This window comes from Rhizopus microsporus, assembly GCF_002708625.1.
Source record: "Rhizopus microsporus ATCC 52813 unplaced genomic scaffold scaffold_5, whole genome shotgun sequence".
Classification (NCBI taxonomy): domain Eukaryota; kingdom Fungi; phylum Mucoromycota; class Mucoromycetes; order Mucorales; family Rhizopodaceae; genus Rhizopus; species Rhizopus microsporus.
In genome coordinates, this window is record NW_019671920.1 from 453,243 (window position 1) to 471,511 (window position 18,269).

General features: G+C 38.2%; 9 protein-coding genes across 9 annotated transcripts; 4 read left to right on the forward strand and 5 right to left on the reverse strand.

Moving 5' to 3' along the window:
• The first annotated feature begins 1,562 nt into the window (after positions 1 to 1,562).
• On the forward strand, positions 1,563 to 2,926 carry RHIMIDRAFT_113390 (uncharacterized protein). Its single transcript, XM_023605280.1, has 3 exons — positions 1,563 to 1,619; positions 1,677 to 1,684; positions 1,756 to 2,926. Exons 1-3 carry the CDS (start codon positions 1,617 to 1,619, stop codon positions 2,906 to 2,908), a joined length of 1,164 nt encoding a protein of 387 aa, XP_023467737.1. The 5' UTR covers positions 1,563 to 1,616; the 3' UTR covers positions 2,909 to 2,926.
• Positions 2,927 to 3,089: 163 nt separating this feature from the next.
• Positions 3,090 to 3,934, reverse strand: RHIMIDRAFT_113398 (uncharacterized protein). Its single transcript, XM_023605281.1, has 3 exons — positions 3,820 to 3,934; positions 3,511 to 3,745; positions 3,090 to 3,447 (listed from the first exon to the last, which is right to left on the reverse strand). The coding sequence occupies exons 1-3, from the start codon at positions 3,862 to 3,864 to the stop codon at positions 3,272 to 3,274; spliced, it is 456 nt and encodes a 151-aa protein (XP_023467738.1). The 5' UTR covers positions 3,865 to 3,934; the 3' UTR covers positions 3,090 to 3,271.
• An 82-nt stretch (positions 3,935 to 4,016) lies between these two features.
• Positions 4,017 to 4,765, reverse strand: RHIMIDRAFT_200625 (uncharacterized protein; the record flags this gene model as incomplete). The annotated part of the gene is made up of 4 exons (XM_023606470.1): positions 4,017 to 4,147; positions 4,199 to 4,310; positions 4,359 to 4,472; positions 4,538 to 4,765. 4 exons carry the CDS (start codon positions 4,763 to 4,765, stop codon positions 4,017 to 4,019), a joined length of 585 nt encoding a protein of 194 aa, XP_023467739.1.
• Positions 4,766 to 7,027: 2,262 nt separating this feature from the next.
• Positions 7,028 to 9,292, forward strand: RHIMIDRAFT_290794 (uncharacterized protein; the record flags this gene model as incomplete). The annotated part of the gene is made up of 5 exons (XM_023613760.1): positions 7,028 to 7,603; positions 7,727 to 7,961; positions 8,091 to 8,177; positions 8,815 to 8,910; positions 8,970 to 9,292. The coding sequence occupies 5 exons, from the start codon at positions 7,028 to 7,030 to the stop codon at positions 9,290 to 9,292; spliced, it is 1,317 nt and encodes a 438-aa protein (XP_023467740.1).
• Positions 9,293 to 9,376: 84 nt separating this feature from the next.
• RHIMIDRAFT_236025 (phosphoglycerate mutase-like protein) lies at positions 9,377 to 10,122 on the forward strand (the record flags this gene model as incomplete). Its single annotated transcript, XM_023608467.1, has 2 exons — positions 9,377 to 9,568; positions 9,619 to 10,122. 2 exons carry the CDS (start codon positions 9,377 to 9,379, stop codon positions 10,120 to 10,122), a joined length of 696 nt encoding a protein of 231 aa, XP_023467741.1.
• A 14-nt stretch (positions 10,123 to 10,136) lies between these two features.
• RHIMIDRAFT_287213 (ribosomal protein S5 domain 2-like protein) lies at positions 10,137 to 11,013 on the reverse strand (the record flags this gene model as incomplete). The annotated part of the gene is made up of 3 exons (XM_023613456.1): positions 10,137 to 10,689; positions 10,747 to 10,825; positions 10,878 to 11,013. The coding sequence occupies 3 exons, from the start codon at positions 11,011 to 11,013 to the stop codon at positions 10,137 to 10,139; spliced, it is 768 nt and encodes a 255-aa protein (XP_023467742.1).
• An 877-nt stretch (positions 11,014 to 11,890) lies between these two features.
• Positions 11,891 to 13,921, forward strand: RHIMIDRAFT_277995 (uncharacterized protein). The gene has a single exon (XM_023612715.1). It carries the CDS (start codon positions 11,922 to 11,924, stop codon positions 13,812 to 13,814), a length of 1,893 nt encoding a protein of 630 aa, XP_023467743.1. The 5' UTR covers positions 11,891 to 11,921; the 3' UTR covers positions 13,815 to 13,921.
• Positions 13,922 to 15,049: 1,128 nt separating this feature from the next.
• RHIMIDRAFT_113452 (uncharacterized protein) lies at positions 15,050 to 16,006 on the reverse strand. The gene has a single exon (XM_023605283.1). The coding sequence runs from the start codon at positions 15,808 to 15,810 to the stop codon at positions 15,067 to 15,069; it is 744 nt and encodes a 247-aa protein (XP_023467744.1). The 5' UTR covers positions 15,811 to 16,006; the 3' UTR covers positions 15,050 to 15,066.
• RHIMIDRAFT_113451 (uncharacterized protein) lies at positions 16,007 to 16,505 on the reverse strand. The gene has a single exon (XM_023605282.1). It carries the CDS (start codon positions 16,455 to 16,457, stop codon positions 16,203 to 16,205), a length of 255 nt encoding a protein of 84 aa, XP_023467745.1. The 5' UTR covers positions 16,458 to 16,505; the 3' UTR covers positions 16,007 to 16,202.
• Between the last annotated feature and the right edge of the window lie 1,764 nt (positions 16,506 to 18,269).

An 18,269-nucleotide genomic window follows, 5' to 3' on the forward strand; every position in this document is an offset into this window, starting at 1 on the left:
ATTCTTTAAACATGTGAGCCATTATTTGCTCAACGACTGGTTCAGCAAATCCTAGAGTTGTTGTGTACTCACATCGTGAACAAGTGATGAGATATTTATCTAATTTTTAACGCATGTAATCCTAAATAACCTCAATTTGAATACACAACGGTTATCCATAGAGAAATAATATAGTAACCTGTGTTCATTGACTGATCAACAGTGGCGTCACTGTCAGAAGACTTTGAAAGGTTTGAATATATGAATCCAGCAGGACCGAATTGCTGATGATGGTTCACTTTAATGAAAGTATGTGAAGCTTCTTATGATCAAGTTTTATATTGTGACTGAGTTCTATACAACTTTGAAAAATTTTAAAGACGCGTTTTAACACGAAAGTCTTGTAAAAAAATTAAAAAAAGAATGAATATAGTATGTTTATAAATTAGAGTTTATTTATAAAAATAACAAGAATATCAAACCTACGTTATCCTATTAAGTAAGTCAATAAAAGCAATTCTTTCACAAGTAGAATGAGTAAGAAAGGGAATGGGAATCAGTTTCAACAATGTTCACATCAAATGAAGAACTCAGGCAATGTAGATAAGGAGTATTTTGTTAAATCATCCTTTAAAGCCATAATCCTTCCTTACTCTTTCTCAAAGAAAAAAAGCCTACCTTTTTTAATAATTGTATTGCAAAAGAAAAGAAAACATCATCCCAATTACTGTTTACAACATTTATATATTCCCGAAAAGCAAAGCCACATTCCTCATCAAAGAAAACTGGGAGACTTTAAAATAAACGCCGCTTTTCTTTCCGCTCTTGAAAGAGAGAAAGAAAACAGCAATGCCTCACGCGTCAATTGTTGAATGATTACAAGCAGAACTCAGCTGCTCCCAAAGGCTGAAGTTAGTAGTCTCCGCCAACAGACTACTTTCTCTCCTTTGGTGACTTACTCAACTCTTATCTTCATTACTTCACTTCATGAAGTTGCCAACGTATACGTATTTATGCAATACTATCTTTATCGTCATGAGACTGAAAATGGAGCAACATTCTAGTTGATTCTTACATGAAGCGTTTGACGACCACCAATTTTGACCTTCAGTACCTCCTATAACAAAAAACCAAATGTTCACGCTGCATAATAAGCAAGTTGTCCTGTAAGAGCACAAGGGTCACGTTTCAGATTATGAGCCTTTCCTTTTCCTATTCAGTTCTCTCGTTATATCTTTTTCCCTTTGCTGGATCTTGTTGTTTGTTACATGTTTATATTGGTTAATAACGTCAGCCAATCAAAAACAAAGTGTTATCTTCACTTTTAAGCCTCTTTGATATCTGATCCTTAAAGGCGAGTGTACTATCCTTCCATCTTATCAGTTTGTATATTGCTAGCGTAACAAGTATGATTATTGATATTACTGATCATTCGAGTCAGATCAACTTCAGCGATTTTGGGCGCCGGACTTGTGACTGTATTTTATTTTTCTCTCCGTTCCGAGACTCTGGCTCTTTTCTGTGGCAGACGGGGAGAGAGTGCATTGTGAGTGGAAGGGACCGAATGAATATGGAAGGAGAAGGTCCATCCATTTGATCTTTCTCTTTCTTCCTCTACCTTACTTGGTGTAGTAAACATGGTAAATATATAAATCATCCATCCATTAAAGAAAAGGATTACTAACCATAACTTATAGTCTCACAGGTTCGTATTAGAAGACTTCAACAAAAGAGTGTCATTTAGAGAATGAGAAATTAACATGTTGATTCATTTAGAAAATTCGAGGCTCCTCGTCACGGTCACTTGGGTTTTGGCCCTCGTAAGAGAACTAGATCTCACCGCGGTCGTGTCAAGGCTTACCCCAAGGACGATGCTAAGAAGCCCGTCCACTTGACTGCCTTCATGGGTTACAAGGCCGGTATGACCCACATCGTTCGTGATCTTGAACGTCCTGGTTCCAAGATGCACAAGAAGGAAATCGTCGAAGCCGTCACTGTTATCGAAGCTCCTGCTATGGTCGTTGTCGGTGTTGTCGGTTACGTCGAAACCCCTCGTGGTCTCCGTTCATTGACCACCGTCTGGGCTGAACACCTTTCCGAAGAAGCCAAGCGTCGCTTCTACAAGAACTGGTACCGCTCCAAGAAGAAGGCCTTCACCAAGTATGCTGCCAAGTATGCTGAAGGTGCTAAGGACATCAACCGTGAATTGGAACGTATCAAGAAGTACTGTTCCGTCGTCCGTGTCATTGCTCACACTCAAATCTCCAAGGCCAAGCTTAACCAACGCAAGGCTCACATCATGGAAATCCAATTGAACGGTGGTTCTGTTGAGCAAAAGGTTGACTGGGCCCGTGAACACTTTGAAAAGGAAGTCACTGTTGGCTCCGTTTTCGAACAAGATGAAATGATCGATATCATCGCTACTACCAAGGGTCACGGTTTCGAAGGTGTCACTCACCGTTGGGGTACCAAGAAGTTGCCTCGTAAGACTCACCGTGGTCTCCGTAAGGTTGCCTGTATTGGTGCCTGGCATCCTTCTCGTGTCATGTACTCTGTTGCTCGTGCTGGTCAACGTGGTTACCACCGCCGTACTGAAATCAACAAGAAGATTTACCGTATTGCCAAGGGTGTTGACGCCAAGTCTGGTACTACTGAATATGACTTGACTGAGAAGAAGATTACCCCCATGGGTGGTTTCCCTCACTATGGTGAAGTTAACGAAGACTTTGTCATGATCAAGGGTTGTTGTGCTGGTTCCAAGAAGCGTGTCATCACTCTTCGTAAGTCTTTGACCGTCCACACCAAGCGTTCTGCTCTCGAAAAGGTCACCCTCAAGTTCATCGATACTTCCTCCAAGTTCGGTCACGGTCGCTTCCAAACCCCCGCCGAAAAGCACCAATTCATGGGTACTCTCAAGAAGGATCTTTAAGTTGCTTTTTTTATTATTGTAAAATGATAATAAATGTTATACAAACATGAGATCTGGTTTATTAAACTGCACAATGCCCGCATTGAGTTTTTCTCCACCGTATTTTTCCAGTGCTTGCAGTTCACGTCTGATGTATTGAACAACAAGAGCTAAATCCGTAGCATTGTTGGAAGAGATAGCAAACAAGTTTCTCCACAAGGCGGCAGCCAAGACAGGATCGTCTTTACACATACCCTCATCATAGGCTATAACACCACCGTGGAATTGAGCCAAGAGGTCTTTGATGTAACTGTTGATCACTTTCTGCTGTGTGATCTATGATAAAAAAGTGTGTGTCAATATATGTTGCTTTAAAAGTGTAATTTAGCTATTTACTCCATGTGATCTAATTCTATCTTCAGCGTCTTCAAAGAAACGGTTGACAAGTTCTTGGATATATATCTTTCCGTTTCCTTCAGCACGAAGATGTACCATGAGCATCCAAACATGTATCTGAGTAACAGAGAACCAAGACTGAAAGTTATCAGGGAGGTTACATTCTACATATTGCCTATTTTAATCCGGGCCTCTCTGCTGGGTTTTACACTGTTACTGTTTTATACCTTTGACATAAAAGTCTTTATTCAATTCCATTTGGTTGGCACATTCAGCATAGAGAGTACGACTGGCACGAATAGCAGTTGACGTCTTTGAATAATAACCCATAGCTTTTGCTAGACCATAAACAATCTTTTTTGTTGTAGGTGAGTATTTCTCTTGTTGATCTTGTTCTTTTTCTGTCGAATAGAGTCTTAAAGTGGCGGGGACTATTCTGGGTTGAAGAAAGGTATATGAAGTCTATTCAAAGCACGCGTATGCGTATATGTGTGAGTAAACATATATATGCGTGTGTATGTTTAAGGTGTATATACCCTTTTTATTTGACTGCTGATTATTCTTTTTGTAAGGTTTGACATTATTGAATTACAAAAAAAGAGAGTCTATGAAAAAAGAAAAAATATTTTTCTGTTCCCGGGGATTGAAAAGTTAAGCCATGACAACCGTTGTCATAGGAACAAAGAAGTAATAGGTAGTGAAAAGGAAAACAAAATTTATTAGGAAAACAAAATCAGCAGTGTTGCAGTCTAAGGATACTTCTAACATCGGCAGCAAATCTTAGAGCGTCTAAAAAAGGCAAAAGGTCAAGTAAACTTTCATCGTTGGGGTTTGATATCCAAGTGGGTAAGGCGATTCCGTTTTCTATGTTTAAAAATGAGAATGAATTCACATTGGGGTTAGGTGCAAATATACCTTTATATAGATCAAATGCGACTGGACTATTATCAATGAGGCACACTTTATTCAAATCTTTTTCGGCCAGCGTAAGATCTTTTAAAAAGTTACCGTTTCTAACAACGCAAGACTACAGAGGGGGGTCAACATCGCATGTGTATTCATCATGATTTCTTACTTGTCGAAAAAAACGTTGTGAAATAATGTTGTCTTGATCAAGCCAATCAATCACGGGGTCAGCATATTCTGCCATAGAGGCAGTATAAATTACAATTTTATACCACTGACTTATCTATTTGATGTATGGTGTTTTTGTGTGTGTAAGAATAATTTTCGAATAGGATCTCAATGACTTACAGTTTTCAAAAAGAAGTCTACATGTGGTCGCTTATAGACTTCATACAGTAAAGATTGTTTATCACATTGTACTTCAATTGTCTTGTGAATAATAGATGGGCTGACTTCAGTTATCGTTTCAGAACCAAGTCTAACAGAATGAACGAGTGTTTCATCCAAGTCTAATACAAGTGTTTTTCCTTTATAATATTGTAATGCTACATTATTGTTATTATTGTTGGGTATCATCTTTTTGGTCTTTTTGCTGTGTAAGAGGGAATATATGAACTGTAGTGTTATTGCAACATATTGATATAAATGATTAAAGAATAGTCTTGTTCTTTTCTTTCTACTCAAGTTGGTCGTATTGGCTGCCGTTCTTGTGATGGTAAATGTGGTTGACATGCTTAATTAGCAATAATAATAATAGTAATAATAATAATTATAAAAATAAAGAAAAAGAAAAAAAAAAAGGAAGGAGGAAAAAAAAGTAAAGAAAATAGCGCAACTGTCACTTGATATTTTTTTGGCCCTTTTTCTTTTCGTTTATTGTTTTTTCCTATTTTGCATAATTCACAACAATACGTTGCCCTTCTCCTTCTTTTGAAGAAATAATATGAATGCCAAGAATTTATTGAATACTGTAGGATAGCTTCTTATATATTATTATTATGTAATATAATCATCTGTTGTAATAAATGATTTTCGTACACAGCCCATTGTTTAGTTTCCATGGAGACATATCTAAATATGTATGTGTGGTAAATAACGACCTATGGCTCAATAGAGACTATCCCATCTTTTGGGGTCACTTATTGAGTCTATACACTTCATTACAAAGAATTTTTCACTCGCTCGTGAGTTTAAAGATGATTACTGAATAATAGGAGGAAGGGGGGCAAAGGGGCACTGGCCATTAAAGTACGCTGATTTTAAGTTGGCAGCAAAGGGGTTGTTGTAGATACAAGGCTAATTCAATTACCAAATAACTGTCCAATTGGTAACTACCACTAGCAAAAATAGTAAGTAGCATATATGGTATCTGCTAGTGCCTGCGCTGATCAAGTGCCCACCGTGCGATGTTTGGGATTGGAAATAGAAATGCTTAATTAAACAGCATTACCCCATAAATTGACAAGTGCTTGCTGATATCATGAATGACCATCATGGGAACAGGAAAGAAAAGATTAGTGTGCTAGCCTTGTATCGCCATCTTCTAAACTAAGAGACACAAATGAACATCTTCTTTCGTTATTCTAGTGATTTTCATTACCATGCTGTTTTGTAAGTATGCAGCTCCGTTTTTAACCCAAACGATCTTTCCCCAACTGATATTGACCCAAATATTAAACATATTCCGCATTTTACCCCGCATTTTTATTTAATTTCAGATATTCATCAATCACTTTGAGCAATTAACACCCTCTGTTTTGTCCCCCATTAACGCATTGATATCCAAATCCAGTAGTTACATGCTATTAGCTTTCAAAAGAAAGAATCGTCTTTGGCACTGTGATCGTTGAAAAGACTATTTTTTCCAAAGTGGATGACTTGCCAGAACCAGAGAAAGCACTACTTGTAATGCTGTAATCTCTTTGCCTTATTATCCCACAACTTTAGCAAAAGAAGATATCATGAAAAATACTACTGTTGGTGTTAATATGGCGCCCATGCACATGTGGCAGCGATAAGCCCTTTAGATCTTTGCTGACCGTCAATATTTTGCATAGAATCACGATGACGCCAGTACGATGTTCATTTATCCTATTGTTGTCATTCCCCTTTCTTCCCTGGCCCAAATGCTATCACTGGGTTATTCTTCCTATCATAATGTAACACTTGGGTGCTCCAGCAACGTTATTACTTCGACAGAGGTATAGCAAATCGTATAATTCATACATTTAAACATATCACTGCTTTGCATTGCCTTTGATTTCTCTCTTTCTTTTTTCTTCGTTTCTTCGGTATTTCTTGATATTTTTCCTTTATACCTGGTGTACTTTCTTCAAAATATTTGGCATTTCTTGCCTTGTAATATAGACCTTTTGCTGACAGAAAAAGCTCAAGGTATTGCTTTTGTTGAGCATTTGAAGGACAGCATTTTCTCCAGGTGGTATAATGTAAAACATGGTAATTCTGCTGGTTTTTGCTGTTGACATATTAAAAAGAGGCTAGCTCGGTATAAACACAATGTTCTTTTGTTAGTACTTGCTGCTCCCATAAGAGGAAAATTTACCCGAAAATGAATGTCCTAGATATCTTGGCTAAATGTCTTCAGTGAAGCTTAATTTTAAGCCAAAGTTTCTCATAGTGTCTATGTCTAGGTATGACAGCTCGTGCACACTACTGAAAAAAGAGGGGGTAGTGAAGTGATTAGTTACGTTAATAAAGTGCCTTCCTGTAATACAAATGCTTATTTTCTTATAATGAATGTTACAAAAGCGCCACTTATGTTAGGCAGAAAAATTCTCTATGCAACTCTTCTAAGTAACTCTTCTCTTTCTCTTTTGTATGGCTGATAGTAGCTCTACCTCATTTGACTCGGTTTTTGCTTCTGGCATTCAAGATGTGGCGGCTGCACCAGCTGTACTTGGAACATATATATGCAATAAAAACGTTGGATTGCTGTTGACCAAGAGATACCTATTCCCTGCTGCATGCGGCTTGTCAATGTTTGGAGTCCTTAGGCTCGCAAAACACATACTCAAATTGTTTTTACCTCTGGATATTGCGGAGAACTTGAGGGTTGAGGTCGAAAAGTTTGACACAAACATAATAGACAGAGTGATGCATAGAGTCAATAGACATACTTGCAAGAACAAAACAATCTTTTCGTTTGACGCTGCGATCATGCTATCAGATTCCCCTTCACTCTATTCAATGGCTGGTCCCGCTATGGGCATAGTTGTTTCCGATGATCAATTTGGAGGTTTGTTTGCCAGACGCATTGGTTATACTATAGAGCTTCTTGCAGCTGCGGGCATTGCCATTGGCTACATAGGTTCATACTTGGTTGTCCAAAAGATGATACCGATGGATACGTATTACTGGCTAGGACTGGAATTTGGACTGTATTTCTTGCGCTTGGTAATATGGTCATGGAATACGGGAATGGATGACATGGATATGATATCGCTATGATATCTGATAGACAGAAGCGATGAAGAAGTTATTCATCAGATCAGAAAATTACTGTTGTATATAAAATAGGTAGAAGAAGTGTTCCGTAGGCTAAAGGTTGAAGGCTGTTTCATTCAATCTAAAATAGTGGATACGTACTATCAAGCAAAGTGCTCTTTCCATGATGTATATATCGAAGATATTAACGGTATTAGTGCATTTGCCTCCCTCGATTCCTTGTATGCTGTACTTTGGTCAAAACCAATGTACTATATAATGCGGAATGACCAGTTGCGTTATGTAGATAGATTTCTTGTGGCTTCTGGTAAAGTGGGCTTGGTGGTTAAAGCACAAGGATTTTGAAGATTACGTTTGTACGCACGTTATTATGTGAGGATTCCATAGAAAGTTTCCGACCTGTATTATCTAGAAGAAACTGACCTTGAACCTCTAGAACGAGAGCAGATAAGTGATGAAGATCAAGAGAAATTGAGAACAAAAGAAGAAGATATGCATGTATGGATAGACACCGTTAATTCATGTAAGTTATCTCGCCTTGGGCTAGAAGAAGAGCGAATAATACATTATTTTTTATCCATTAGTCTTCTAGTTAGAGCTCTTGTATTGATGATAGTAATAAATATATTCAACTTTTTTTTTTTATTTGAATGCAATTCACCCAATTTGGATACAAATAGATAGTATACGGTCTCTTAAACTAAGGGTTCACGAGATATGTAGATAATATGGATAAATAACGTGGTCATCCTATTTGTCATAAAAGTTATTGTTGAATTACCGGGTATGTTCTCGTTGTTTATTGGATTGTGTTATTTTTATCATAGCATTCATCTGCGTAATTCTAGTATTTTCCTCAACAGAAATTACTAGAAATGCATGGAGAAATCGGCATGAATGAAAGATGATACGTTCGGAAAAGATGCCAGCCTATCGATTGACATGGCAGGTTTATTATTAGTAGCATTAAGGTTCAATTTTTAATTTTGAGTATACATCATTTTCTGTTAGCAAATGAGTCCATATATATAAAGTGTTCTTTGGTCTTTCTCTTTTTCATCTTGTATATTCACCACTGAATATGAAGTTTTATTCTCTTTTTGTTACTGTTTGCTTACTCATTGCCAACTCTCTTTGTGATTTTCAAAACCTACAAACAGACGACAAGCAGCTCAACATTAGTTCACCTTTGGTCAATGGTGTTTATGTGACCAATAGGACCCTTCCCTGCACATATACTCCTGCTAACCCTGCTAGTAAGTAAAACTACTCATCTTTTTCTTGGGTCCCTTAATTAATTCTGTAACGTGTGTAGATCTGAAGCTGAATATCTACCTGACAAGCACAAGTGTTTCTGGCTTTAATGAAACAGTCATTGCTGCTGATGCTGATATCAGCAATGATCCTACAAATACTGTTCCTATTACTCAAGGTACAACTACTTACTATCAACACTCTGTGAATTACCAAATTCCTCCTACGACCCCTGCTGGACAATATCAAGTCATTTATCAAAATGTCAATACAAACTCAAATACAAGTATCCCTATCATTATTCAATCGGAACCTGTTGTTAACGGAACCTCCTCCGGCACACCTTCAGAAGGCACTCCATCTTTGGTCAACGCCATTGTCTGACTCGCAAGACGTAAATGCGCTTATATTTTCTGAGATCAAAAAGAAACTAAACTAAATAAACTTGGTTTTCTTTCTCTTTAAACAATGACTAGACCTTCATATAATCATTTGCCTGAACAACTTAAAAACCGTTATATTATTCAAAGACACGGCTTTTCTTTAGCCAATAACGAAAAGTTGATATGCTCTAACCCTGACATTGCCATTCCTCCTACAGGTGGACCGCTCAACACAGGCTACGGTTTACACGATAAAGGAAAAGAACAAGTAAAGGAGGTAAAGTGGCTGATGTTTTATACACATGCTTTTGCTAATATACAAAACAGTCGGCTCTTCGTCTTTCAAAGCACCTTTTCCCTTCTCAACAAAAGCTAAACGAAAATCCAGTTGTCATATTCTGTTCACCTTTCAAGCGAACAGTTGAAACAGCAGAGATTATCCAGGGCGTCTTAAATGACACTGTGCTTCAAGGAAAACTAGGAGCACCTATCAGAAACTTGGAGCTTCGAGAGAGATGGTACGGTCAGTTTGACATGACCAACGATGACAATTACAACATCTGTTGGGCAGATGACGCTGCTGCCCCTGATCACGGTGAGCATAGTCAATATGATATCGAGTCTCCAAGTAGTGTGTGCGATCGAGCAACTCGGTTCATTGTAGATGAGATTGAATCAAAAATGGAAGGAAAGACCGTCATCTTGGTCGCTCACGGCGATATCTGTCAAATCATGTTGACTGCCTTCAAGGGCACTGATGCATGGAGACATAGAGAAATGGAACATGTTGATACTGCTCATTGGAGAGATACATTAGACTTTTTAAAATAAAAATATACGCTTTATTATTGTAATGACTTCAATAATGCATTAGACATGACGCTGTATATCTTGGAACATCCATCAATACAATTTTCGACCGCTTTGGATGTAACGATACTATCTGATTGGCCTACTTGGAGCATATAAGTTACTTCATTGAGGGAAGGCATATACGATAACACTAATGAGCCGTCCTTTTGACTTTCTTCTTCCTCTGTACCGTCCATCAGGATATGATCGTTCACAAACACTGTAGAGCAAGCTGTCACAAGATCCAACATTTCAATACCGGCATCGGCTAGTGCCACACTGGAAGCAATGATGGCAGCTGCCAGACATGAACTCGTTCCGTCACTTTCGAGCACATTGATGTAAATGTCGAGGGCTGACTTTGGTAGCAGTTCAAGTCTGACGGCAGGTGATAATGCCTGAATCAATACTTGGGAATATTCTTTTGCTTCTGGGTCTCTTATAGCCGATCTTCTTTTAATGTTGGAAAATGGAGAAAACTTGAAGTCGCAATTAATAATGCCATTCTGTGAAAATGATGCTTTCTTGAGTTGTCGTGGTCCATATCTATTTATATGTAATTAGTTCCTCTTTTTCTCTCTTTTTGTATGCGTCTTAATTTACACTGCACATGCAACTTTTGTATTTCCTACTTCAATGTATGCCGAACCATTAGCTTGAGTAATAAGACCAGGCTTCAAAACTAAAACACTCTTAGACCATTTTCAAAAACGGATAAAAGAAATAAAACTTACAGATGGGTCTAATATCTTCTAATCCTCTTTTATCTAATCGCTTCTTTTGATCTAGTACTTTTGGTGTTGATTCCTTATTGCTTTTATAAATAGGTGCTACGCTTAATTCAGGTCCAGTAACGCGTTTACGATCCATGTTTTCTTTAAATTATGAAATATACTGAAAAAAAAAAGAAAAGGAAAAAAGGTCGACCCTTTTTTTTTGCTGTCACAAAATTAAGGCAGCTGTTGCATTTAAAGCATATTTTAGTTCTTCTCAAGAGTAAAATAGAAAAAAAGGACACTTTATGAAACTGGTAAGAAAAGAGAATGGTATAAATAAATGCACTTACAACTAGCTGACAGCAATCCATAAAGAATTAGTATTATACATTATTGACAGCAAAAGAGACAAAGAAAAAAACTTAATTTTCCTCTAATTATACTAAAGTGCCAAATGGTGTATCATCTTTAATATGTTTTTCATCAAAACAAACAAAACTAGAGTAGGTGCTTGCTCCAAGCCAGTTGTTACGCTAAATCCAAAGCAAGGGCCCAGCCACGTTTTTTTTATTGTTCTGTCAAACTTTACCCTTATGGTTCCTATCATAACTTACCAGCACGATCTACCTCTTTCGATGAAGCATCAAGTTGAATAGCAACAAGAGAGCTTAAAAGGAGACATCAGATCATCCAAAGCTCGTCATTTTTAGCCTTTTACCAAATGTTTATCTTTTCGTGTTACATATTGTTGATTGGATAAACAAGGCTACTTGTATCACCTTCTTCTTTACCATGCCAACCGTATCCTGGATATAAAATAAACAGCACCATTCGGAGTTACTGTCAAATATCATATGAAAAATAAAAAGTAGAAAGAGACCCCCTTGTTAGACACAAAGGAATGTTGTTAATAAAGAAAGAAAAAGATATAAACGAATCATAACTTGATCAATTAAGGTTCGCATTTACGTCACAGTGAACTGGCATTCAAATATAAAAATTCAAATCATCTAAAAAAATTCTTTTCCTTCTTTTTTCTTTATTTATAAAAATAAACAAACCATGTCTGAATACGCGTCAAACGAAGTCATCAAGACAGCCATTGATACCGTTGTTGGTTCAAGAGCTGTCGATGTCTATGCTTACTTTGAAAGTCAAAAGACCACAGTTGTCGAAGAAAAGAAGGAGTGTGTCAAGAAGGAAGAAAGCCAGGTGTCTCCTGCCAAGGCTGATCTAAAGGAAGCCATAGAATACGCAGTCCAAGCTGTTGTTGGCGCTCGTGTTATCGATATCTACAGCTGTATTCAAAAGCCTGTTAATAAAACAATCGCTGAAGGTGCCAAGGAGATCAAGGAAAATATGGTCGAGAAGGTATCTAAAGCTAAGGAGAATGTTGCTCAAACTATATCTGAGGTAAAGGAAGAGGCAAAGGAAAAGGTGGATGATGCCCAACAAAAGGCTGAAAAAGTCAAGGAACAAGCCGTTGAAGCCAAGGATGACGCTGTGAAAGAAGTCACTGAGATCAAACATGACGTCGCTGAAAAGACAACTGAGATTAAGCAAGATATTGTTGAACAAGTCAACGACCTCAAGGAACGAGCTGAAGTAGAAGAAACAGCTGAAGCTAAGGAAGACGTAGTTGAAGAAATCAAAGAAACCGTGCCTGAGGTCTGTCCTGCTGCTGTCGATCAAGTCAAGGAAGAGGCTGTAGATGCAAAGGAAGATGTCATTGAAGAGATCAAGGAGACCGTTCCTCCAGTTGAACCCGTCCAAGAAGAATCCAAGGATCGCGGAGTGACTGAGGCCAAGGAAGAAGTCGTTGAAGAAGTCGTTGAAGAAATCAAGGAAACTGTTCCTGAAGTTACTCCTGTCAAGACTGCTGAGGAACAAAAGGAAGAGACTGCTGAAGCTCACCATGAATTGATTGAAGAAATCAAGGAAAGTGTATCCGAAGTACCTCCTGCTGCAGTCGATGAAACTAGAGATGAAGCAATTGATGCTAAGCATGAAGTTGTTGAAGAAATTCATCAAGTTGTGCCTGAAGCCGCTCCCGTGGTTGAAAATGAACAAAAACAAGTCGACTTGAAGCACGCTGTTGACCATGCTGTTCGTTCTGTTGTCAATGCTAACTCTGTCAATGTATATGAATACTTGGAAAAATCAACATCAACAACAACAACCACTACTGAAGAAAAGACTACTGTTACTTCAACTGCTCAAGAAATCAAGGAACATGCTCAAAACTTGGCTACCGCCGTTCAATCCGCTATTAAAGATAAAGATACCACTGGAGTGAAAGAAGAGGCTTCCAAGTTGACCGAATCTGTCAAGGTTGCTGCTACTGCGGCTGGTGCTGCTGTTAGTACCGGTGCTGCCTCTCTTGTGTCATCCAGCACAGCTGAAGATGTCAAGTCCAAGGCAACTGATATTGCTGCTGCAACTCAAGCCGAGGTGAAACAATCTGTGGAGGAAAGCAAAGATCGTGTGGCTGATGATGTGAAACAAGTGAAGTCAGTCAAGGAAGATGTTCAATCCGTTTCAAGCAATGCAAAGGAAACAGTTGCTACAAAGGTAGATGACGTCAAGGCTAATGTGAGTGAACAGACAGCTGTGAAGAGCGAGCAAGCAAAGAGTACAGTCGAGCAAGTAACCGAAACTGTCAAGACGACGGTGACCAGTACTGTAAGTGCAGCCCAACAAGCAGCATCCCAAGTACAAGAACAAGTTCAACACTATGCTGAAGAAGTCAAGGCTATGCCAGCTACACAAAAGGTGCTAAATACTGTATCAAAGCCTGAACCTGCTTTAGCTTCTTCTCATCAAGACCCTGTTGCTCCTGTTCCTACTGCTCCAGAGATCACACCTTCCACAGCACCTGCACCTACTGCTACATCCTCTTCTGAAAGCAAATCAGCCAAATCAGAAAAGAAGGGCACCAGCTGTACTATTATGTAAAGAATGATATTATTTTATTAAATATTGATTTATATTTATGTATTTTTGTATCTTTGAGATAAATTAACTGTCTTTGACTTTATTCATTCAAGTCTTTAACGACTCATTTGAGGCTGAAAATAGCAATGTCGTCATAGGATCTTTATGCGTAGTTTTAATTATTGCCAAGACTGGTATTCATTAAATAATGATTGGTTATGAGTGTTGTTCCTTTTATTTACATAATAATGTTTATTATTGTCATAAAGAATCTATGATACAGTTTTTTCTTGAAGTAATGTCGCATAATTCGAAAATTTATGATATAAAATATACAAAATACGATATCTTGGAACAGCATTACTTTCTGGAAATAGTGTACAGTGCTCCCAAGAAGCAATATTGCAGCCAATCAAAATTGAGGTCACAAAAACAACGCCGCTGGCCAATCAAAGCCTTGTTAACCTTGTTAAGAAGGTGTTTAAGCCAAAGGTACTGGCACACAGAAATATAAAGATAGGGAGTCTGAAGTCGAAGAATAAGAATGAATGTCAAATGTATCATGAATAAGATCATTTTTTCTTCCCTATTTTGTTTTTTTGGATAGTTGGCATTATCTATCCTTTTACACTTGTTAGTCTTTAAATACTCGTTAGTGGGTAAAGCTCTTGGTATAATCCAAGCTTGACAAGTCTGGCTAAAAGCAGCGTGTATGGTGTAGAAGGCCGCTCGTTTTGAGAATCCTACTAACTTCCCTTTCTTTTTTTCACTCATCTCTTTTTCTTGTCTTCTGGTTTTTCTCTCTTTTTGTCATTTTATTCAGAACAACTGATCTAAAATACATACTTCTAGTGGCAGCCTTTTTAATAAAGCTAAATAAGAAGCATATTTACTCTAAGTTAAACCTTTACATCTACATCTGAACAAGTAACAAACCCGCACTATATTCTTTGAATAAAAGGATGACTGCGTTGGGTTACATAGCGGTTAAGCTAACTCAGATTTTAAATTTTCTTTTACAACTGACTCTTACAATGTCATCAACATCGTTGAAAAGATGAGGTTGTCAATGCAACGTTCATCATTCTAACAACTTTCTGGTTTATCTGATGTTTATAAGCGGCGTAGGTATTTTATTTTTGATCAGTTGGCAAGCTTAAAAATTACGCTGATTCAAGTTACGCTTTTATTTTCGTGCATTTGCCTTGGTTATTCATACTTTTCAATGGTATACTCATAGTAATAAGGAAATAGACAGAAAAGGAAAGAAATATCAGGGTAGGATGGTCGGCGACTTGGATAAAATTGTGCAGACATATTCTTCCTCGGTTATATCGATAGATCCACTGCTTTCAACACGCAATTCATCAATGATCATCGTTTGCTCCTCAAGCATGGTCGTCAATAAAGCAAGAAGTTCAAAAACCTTGTACCACATAATCCAGTCATTAGGGGACGCTGGTAATTCGGCATAGCGGTGCTGTTGAACAATATACTTTCCAGGACTGTCAGGATCCAGACGGGTAGTTGAAAGTGTTAAGGTCGTACAAATGAGTTGCAGTGAAAATGCACGAATTTTTGTCATTGTGGTGAAGCGGGCATGATGATTTCGTCTGATCACTGCTTCCAGCAACGCAATGGAATTATGCATGTTTTTGATAGTGTCGTTCAACGTGTGGTCCATTTTTTCTGCTGTTGGACTGCTTGAAGATTCTATCACAATTTTGCTTCGCCCTTTCCGATCGTATCCAAGACCATCAAGATATCGAACATTTCCATGGACCCAGCATTCAGGTGCAGTGCTGGACTCCAACTGCTCATCTGCAACCGTCTCACACCATTCGAAGCCAACAAAACCGGTCTGATCACCAAGCGTTTGGAGCAAAGGAACTACACGATCAATCCAAAATGTACGTTCCCCTTTACTTGTGTATTCAACTGGGCAATTGCATTTGTTGGCATAGTCGGTCAATATAAATTGGGCGATGCGGGTAAATTGGGTTTCGATGGAGGACATGGTTGATGGCAATTGATATGTCCACAAACCATATGGTAATTCTTTGTACGGTTTCTGAAGTACTGATTGAAGTAGCTGATACACATTTCGGAATTACTTCAGGGTTTTCAGACACTGCTGATCGAATTCTTCTGCATCAAGTATTTTTTTCGATGCCTCAGAGAGAAATGAATTGTCTGGCATAATGATCGTCATAATATCCTTGAGCTTGTCGATTAAATCCGCCGTGATTTTTGGTAAATTGGGAACAAATTGTCTGTCAGAAGCCGCGAAGGTATAAAAATGTCGTTCTCCAGGGATAAAGACAATTTTTCCTTTTTTGACTGGTCCTGGAGTACTCTCGCCATGATCAAAGAATCGCTTGCGAAGATGAACGTCCTCAACATGATTTTTTAAATTGCTTTTCTGCTCACAGTAAAATAAGCAAGAAGGACAGGCAAGTTGTTGTTTGACATTGTCATGTTGAGTCCCCGGTCCATAGTAACAAATGTGATGTTGTCGGTGCGTTTGTACTTAAGGCCGGTTTTACGTGGCGGAACCGTAATATCATGCAGTGCTTGGAGATGATAACGCAATCTTTGGGGTGTTGAAAATGCGTCGTTGCATACAAAGCAATTGTTGACTAGTGTAATGAGTTGAGCTGTCATACTACCGAAATATTGATATAATGAGCTTGATATAGCGAAAGTACAAAATTTCAGTTGAGTGAGAAACTAAAAGGGAAAAAACGCGGCTGTGCGAAGTTTGGGAACTTCGCGTTTTCTGTTCGGCTATAAAAACAATTATTAAAAACGCGTACAGCGAAATTTTTGTAAAGCTTATCATGGTAAATCTTGTCACGGTCTATAAAAGACGATCTTTAGGACAAAACTACCATAACAAAAAAACTTTTGAGCAAAATCCAAGGAGGCTTTCTGTGAAGGTTAACAAGGCTAACAAGGCTTTGATTGGCTGCGACACTGCTTCTTGGAAACACTGTACAGTCATTTCGGTGAAGATCATAGTTACAACCTTGGTTATAGGTGGAACCCTAGCAAACGTGTAGGTTTAAACCATACAGATCAACCGCTTAATTACTATCTGTTTCCGACTAGAACCTCCTTTTCTTCTTGGGGCTCCTTTTCATCCCGGAGGTTATCTAAGTACATCCATGCTTCTTACTAACAATATAAACAAATCACTGACCATGAATCAATTAGCTATGATTGAATTTAACCCCAATGATTTCAGCCGACTGCTTTCTACTCGTTTTTACAAACAAATAGTCCGATCTCAATTAGAGTATTGTCTTGCTATTAGTAAGGTTAGCTCTCTCTTGCTTGACAAACTGGAAGACGCCCAAGATACGTGCCTACGCAGAATATTTGGTAGTTCTTGGAGATCTTCTATAAAAGTAATGCTATAACTGACGAAGTTGTCGACTATGACAGAGCGTACCTATATACTACAAGCGCAATTCCTCTTACGATCTTTATCATTGCCAGATGATGCGCTTCTGAATTACTTACTTCCACATATACATCTCTCTATAAGTCATTCACAGTGGTATACTATATCAAAAACGCCAATATGGAAGTATTGTGCGCAGTACACAGATATCCTAGATAAACGATTATTAAAGAAGATACGTCTGCAATTCCTGGAAGACAACTTAGAACAGCGGCGTACTGCACGCAACTCAAATCTGCTCTCACTGTGTCGCCCAACAATCTCTTTGGATCCAATCCTTTGGTTACCCATGACAAGGCTACAAAGAAATCGATACATACGGTGGCGTCTTGGTTGGCTACCCAGTTATAACGCTACTCGCTGCTTTCGATACACTTCACAGCTCCTTACAAAACATGCCATCTATTGCCTCGACATGCATCACCGTCTGCAAATACCGAAGTCTATAACTGATCCTCTGTCCCTCCTTTTAAATAAGCTTCCCACTCGAAAGCCACGCTCCTTTCAAACAAGATCGTTTTGGACTATCAAATGGCCCATAATCTGCGCTATCTTACATGAGCTTGATCACCTATACCATGAAAAAGAGCCACTATCACCATCTGACCCAGGGCAGAAACTGCTTAAATGGTTATGTAATTCTTCATAGTAGCCTTTTAACACCTGTTCCGTGAATCTGTCAGCCAAAGCATTTTTGCCCTCGAGCCCAGAGGGATTTTTAGATACTGCCTCACAACTTGAACTGGCCAGGGCAAAAACGATATAATAAAAATATCACGTGCCTCTTATGGCCTTTATATTTTATAAATAAATAAATAAAATTGTTTAATCGTAGATTCTCCAAAAAGATAGAATTGGGTTTAATAAATATATACACATATAAAAGTCATATTAGTAATTATAATCTTGATTGAGGTCTTCTTGTCTTGACACGCTTTTGTCTCTTTAAGGTACATTGTTCATTGAATGAGATGATAGATAGTCGATTGTTATTATTGCTGTCAAATAGA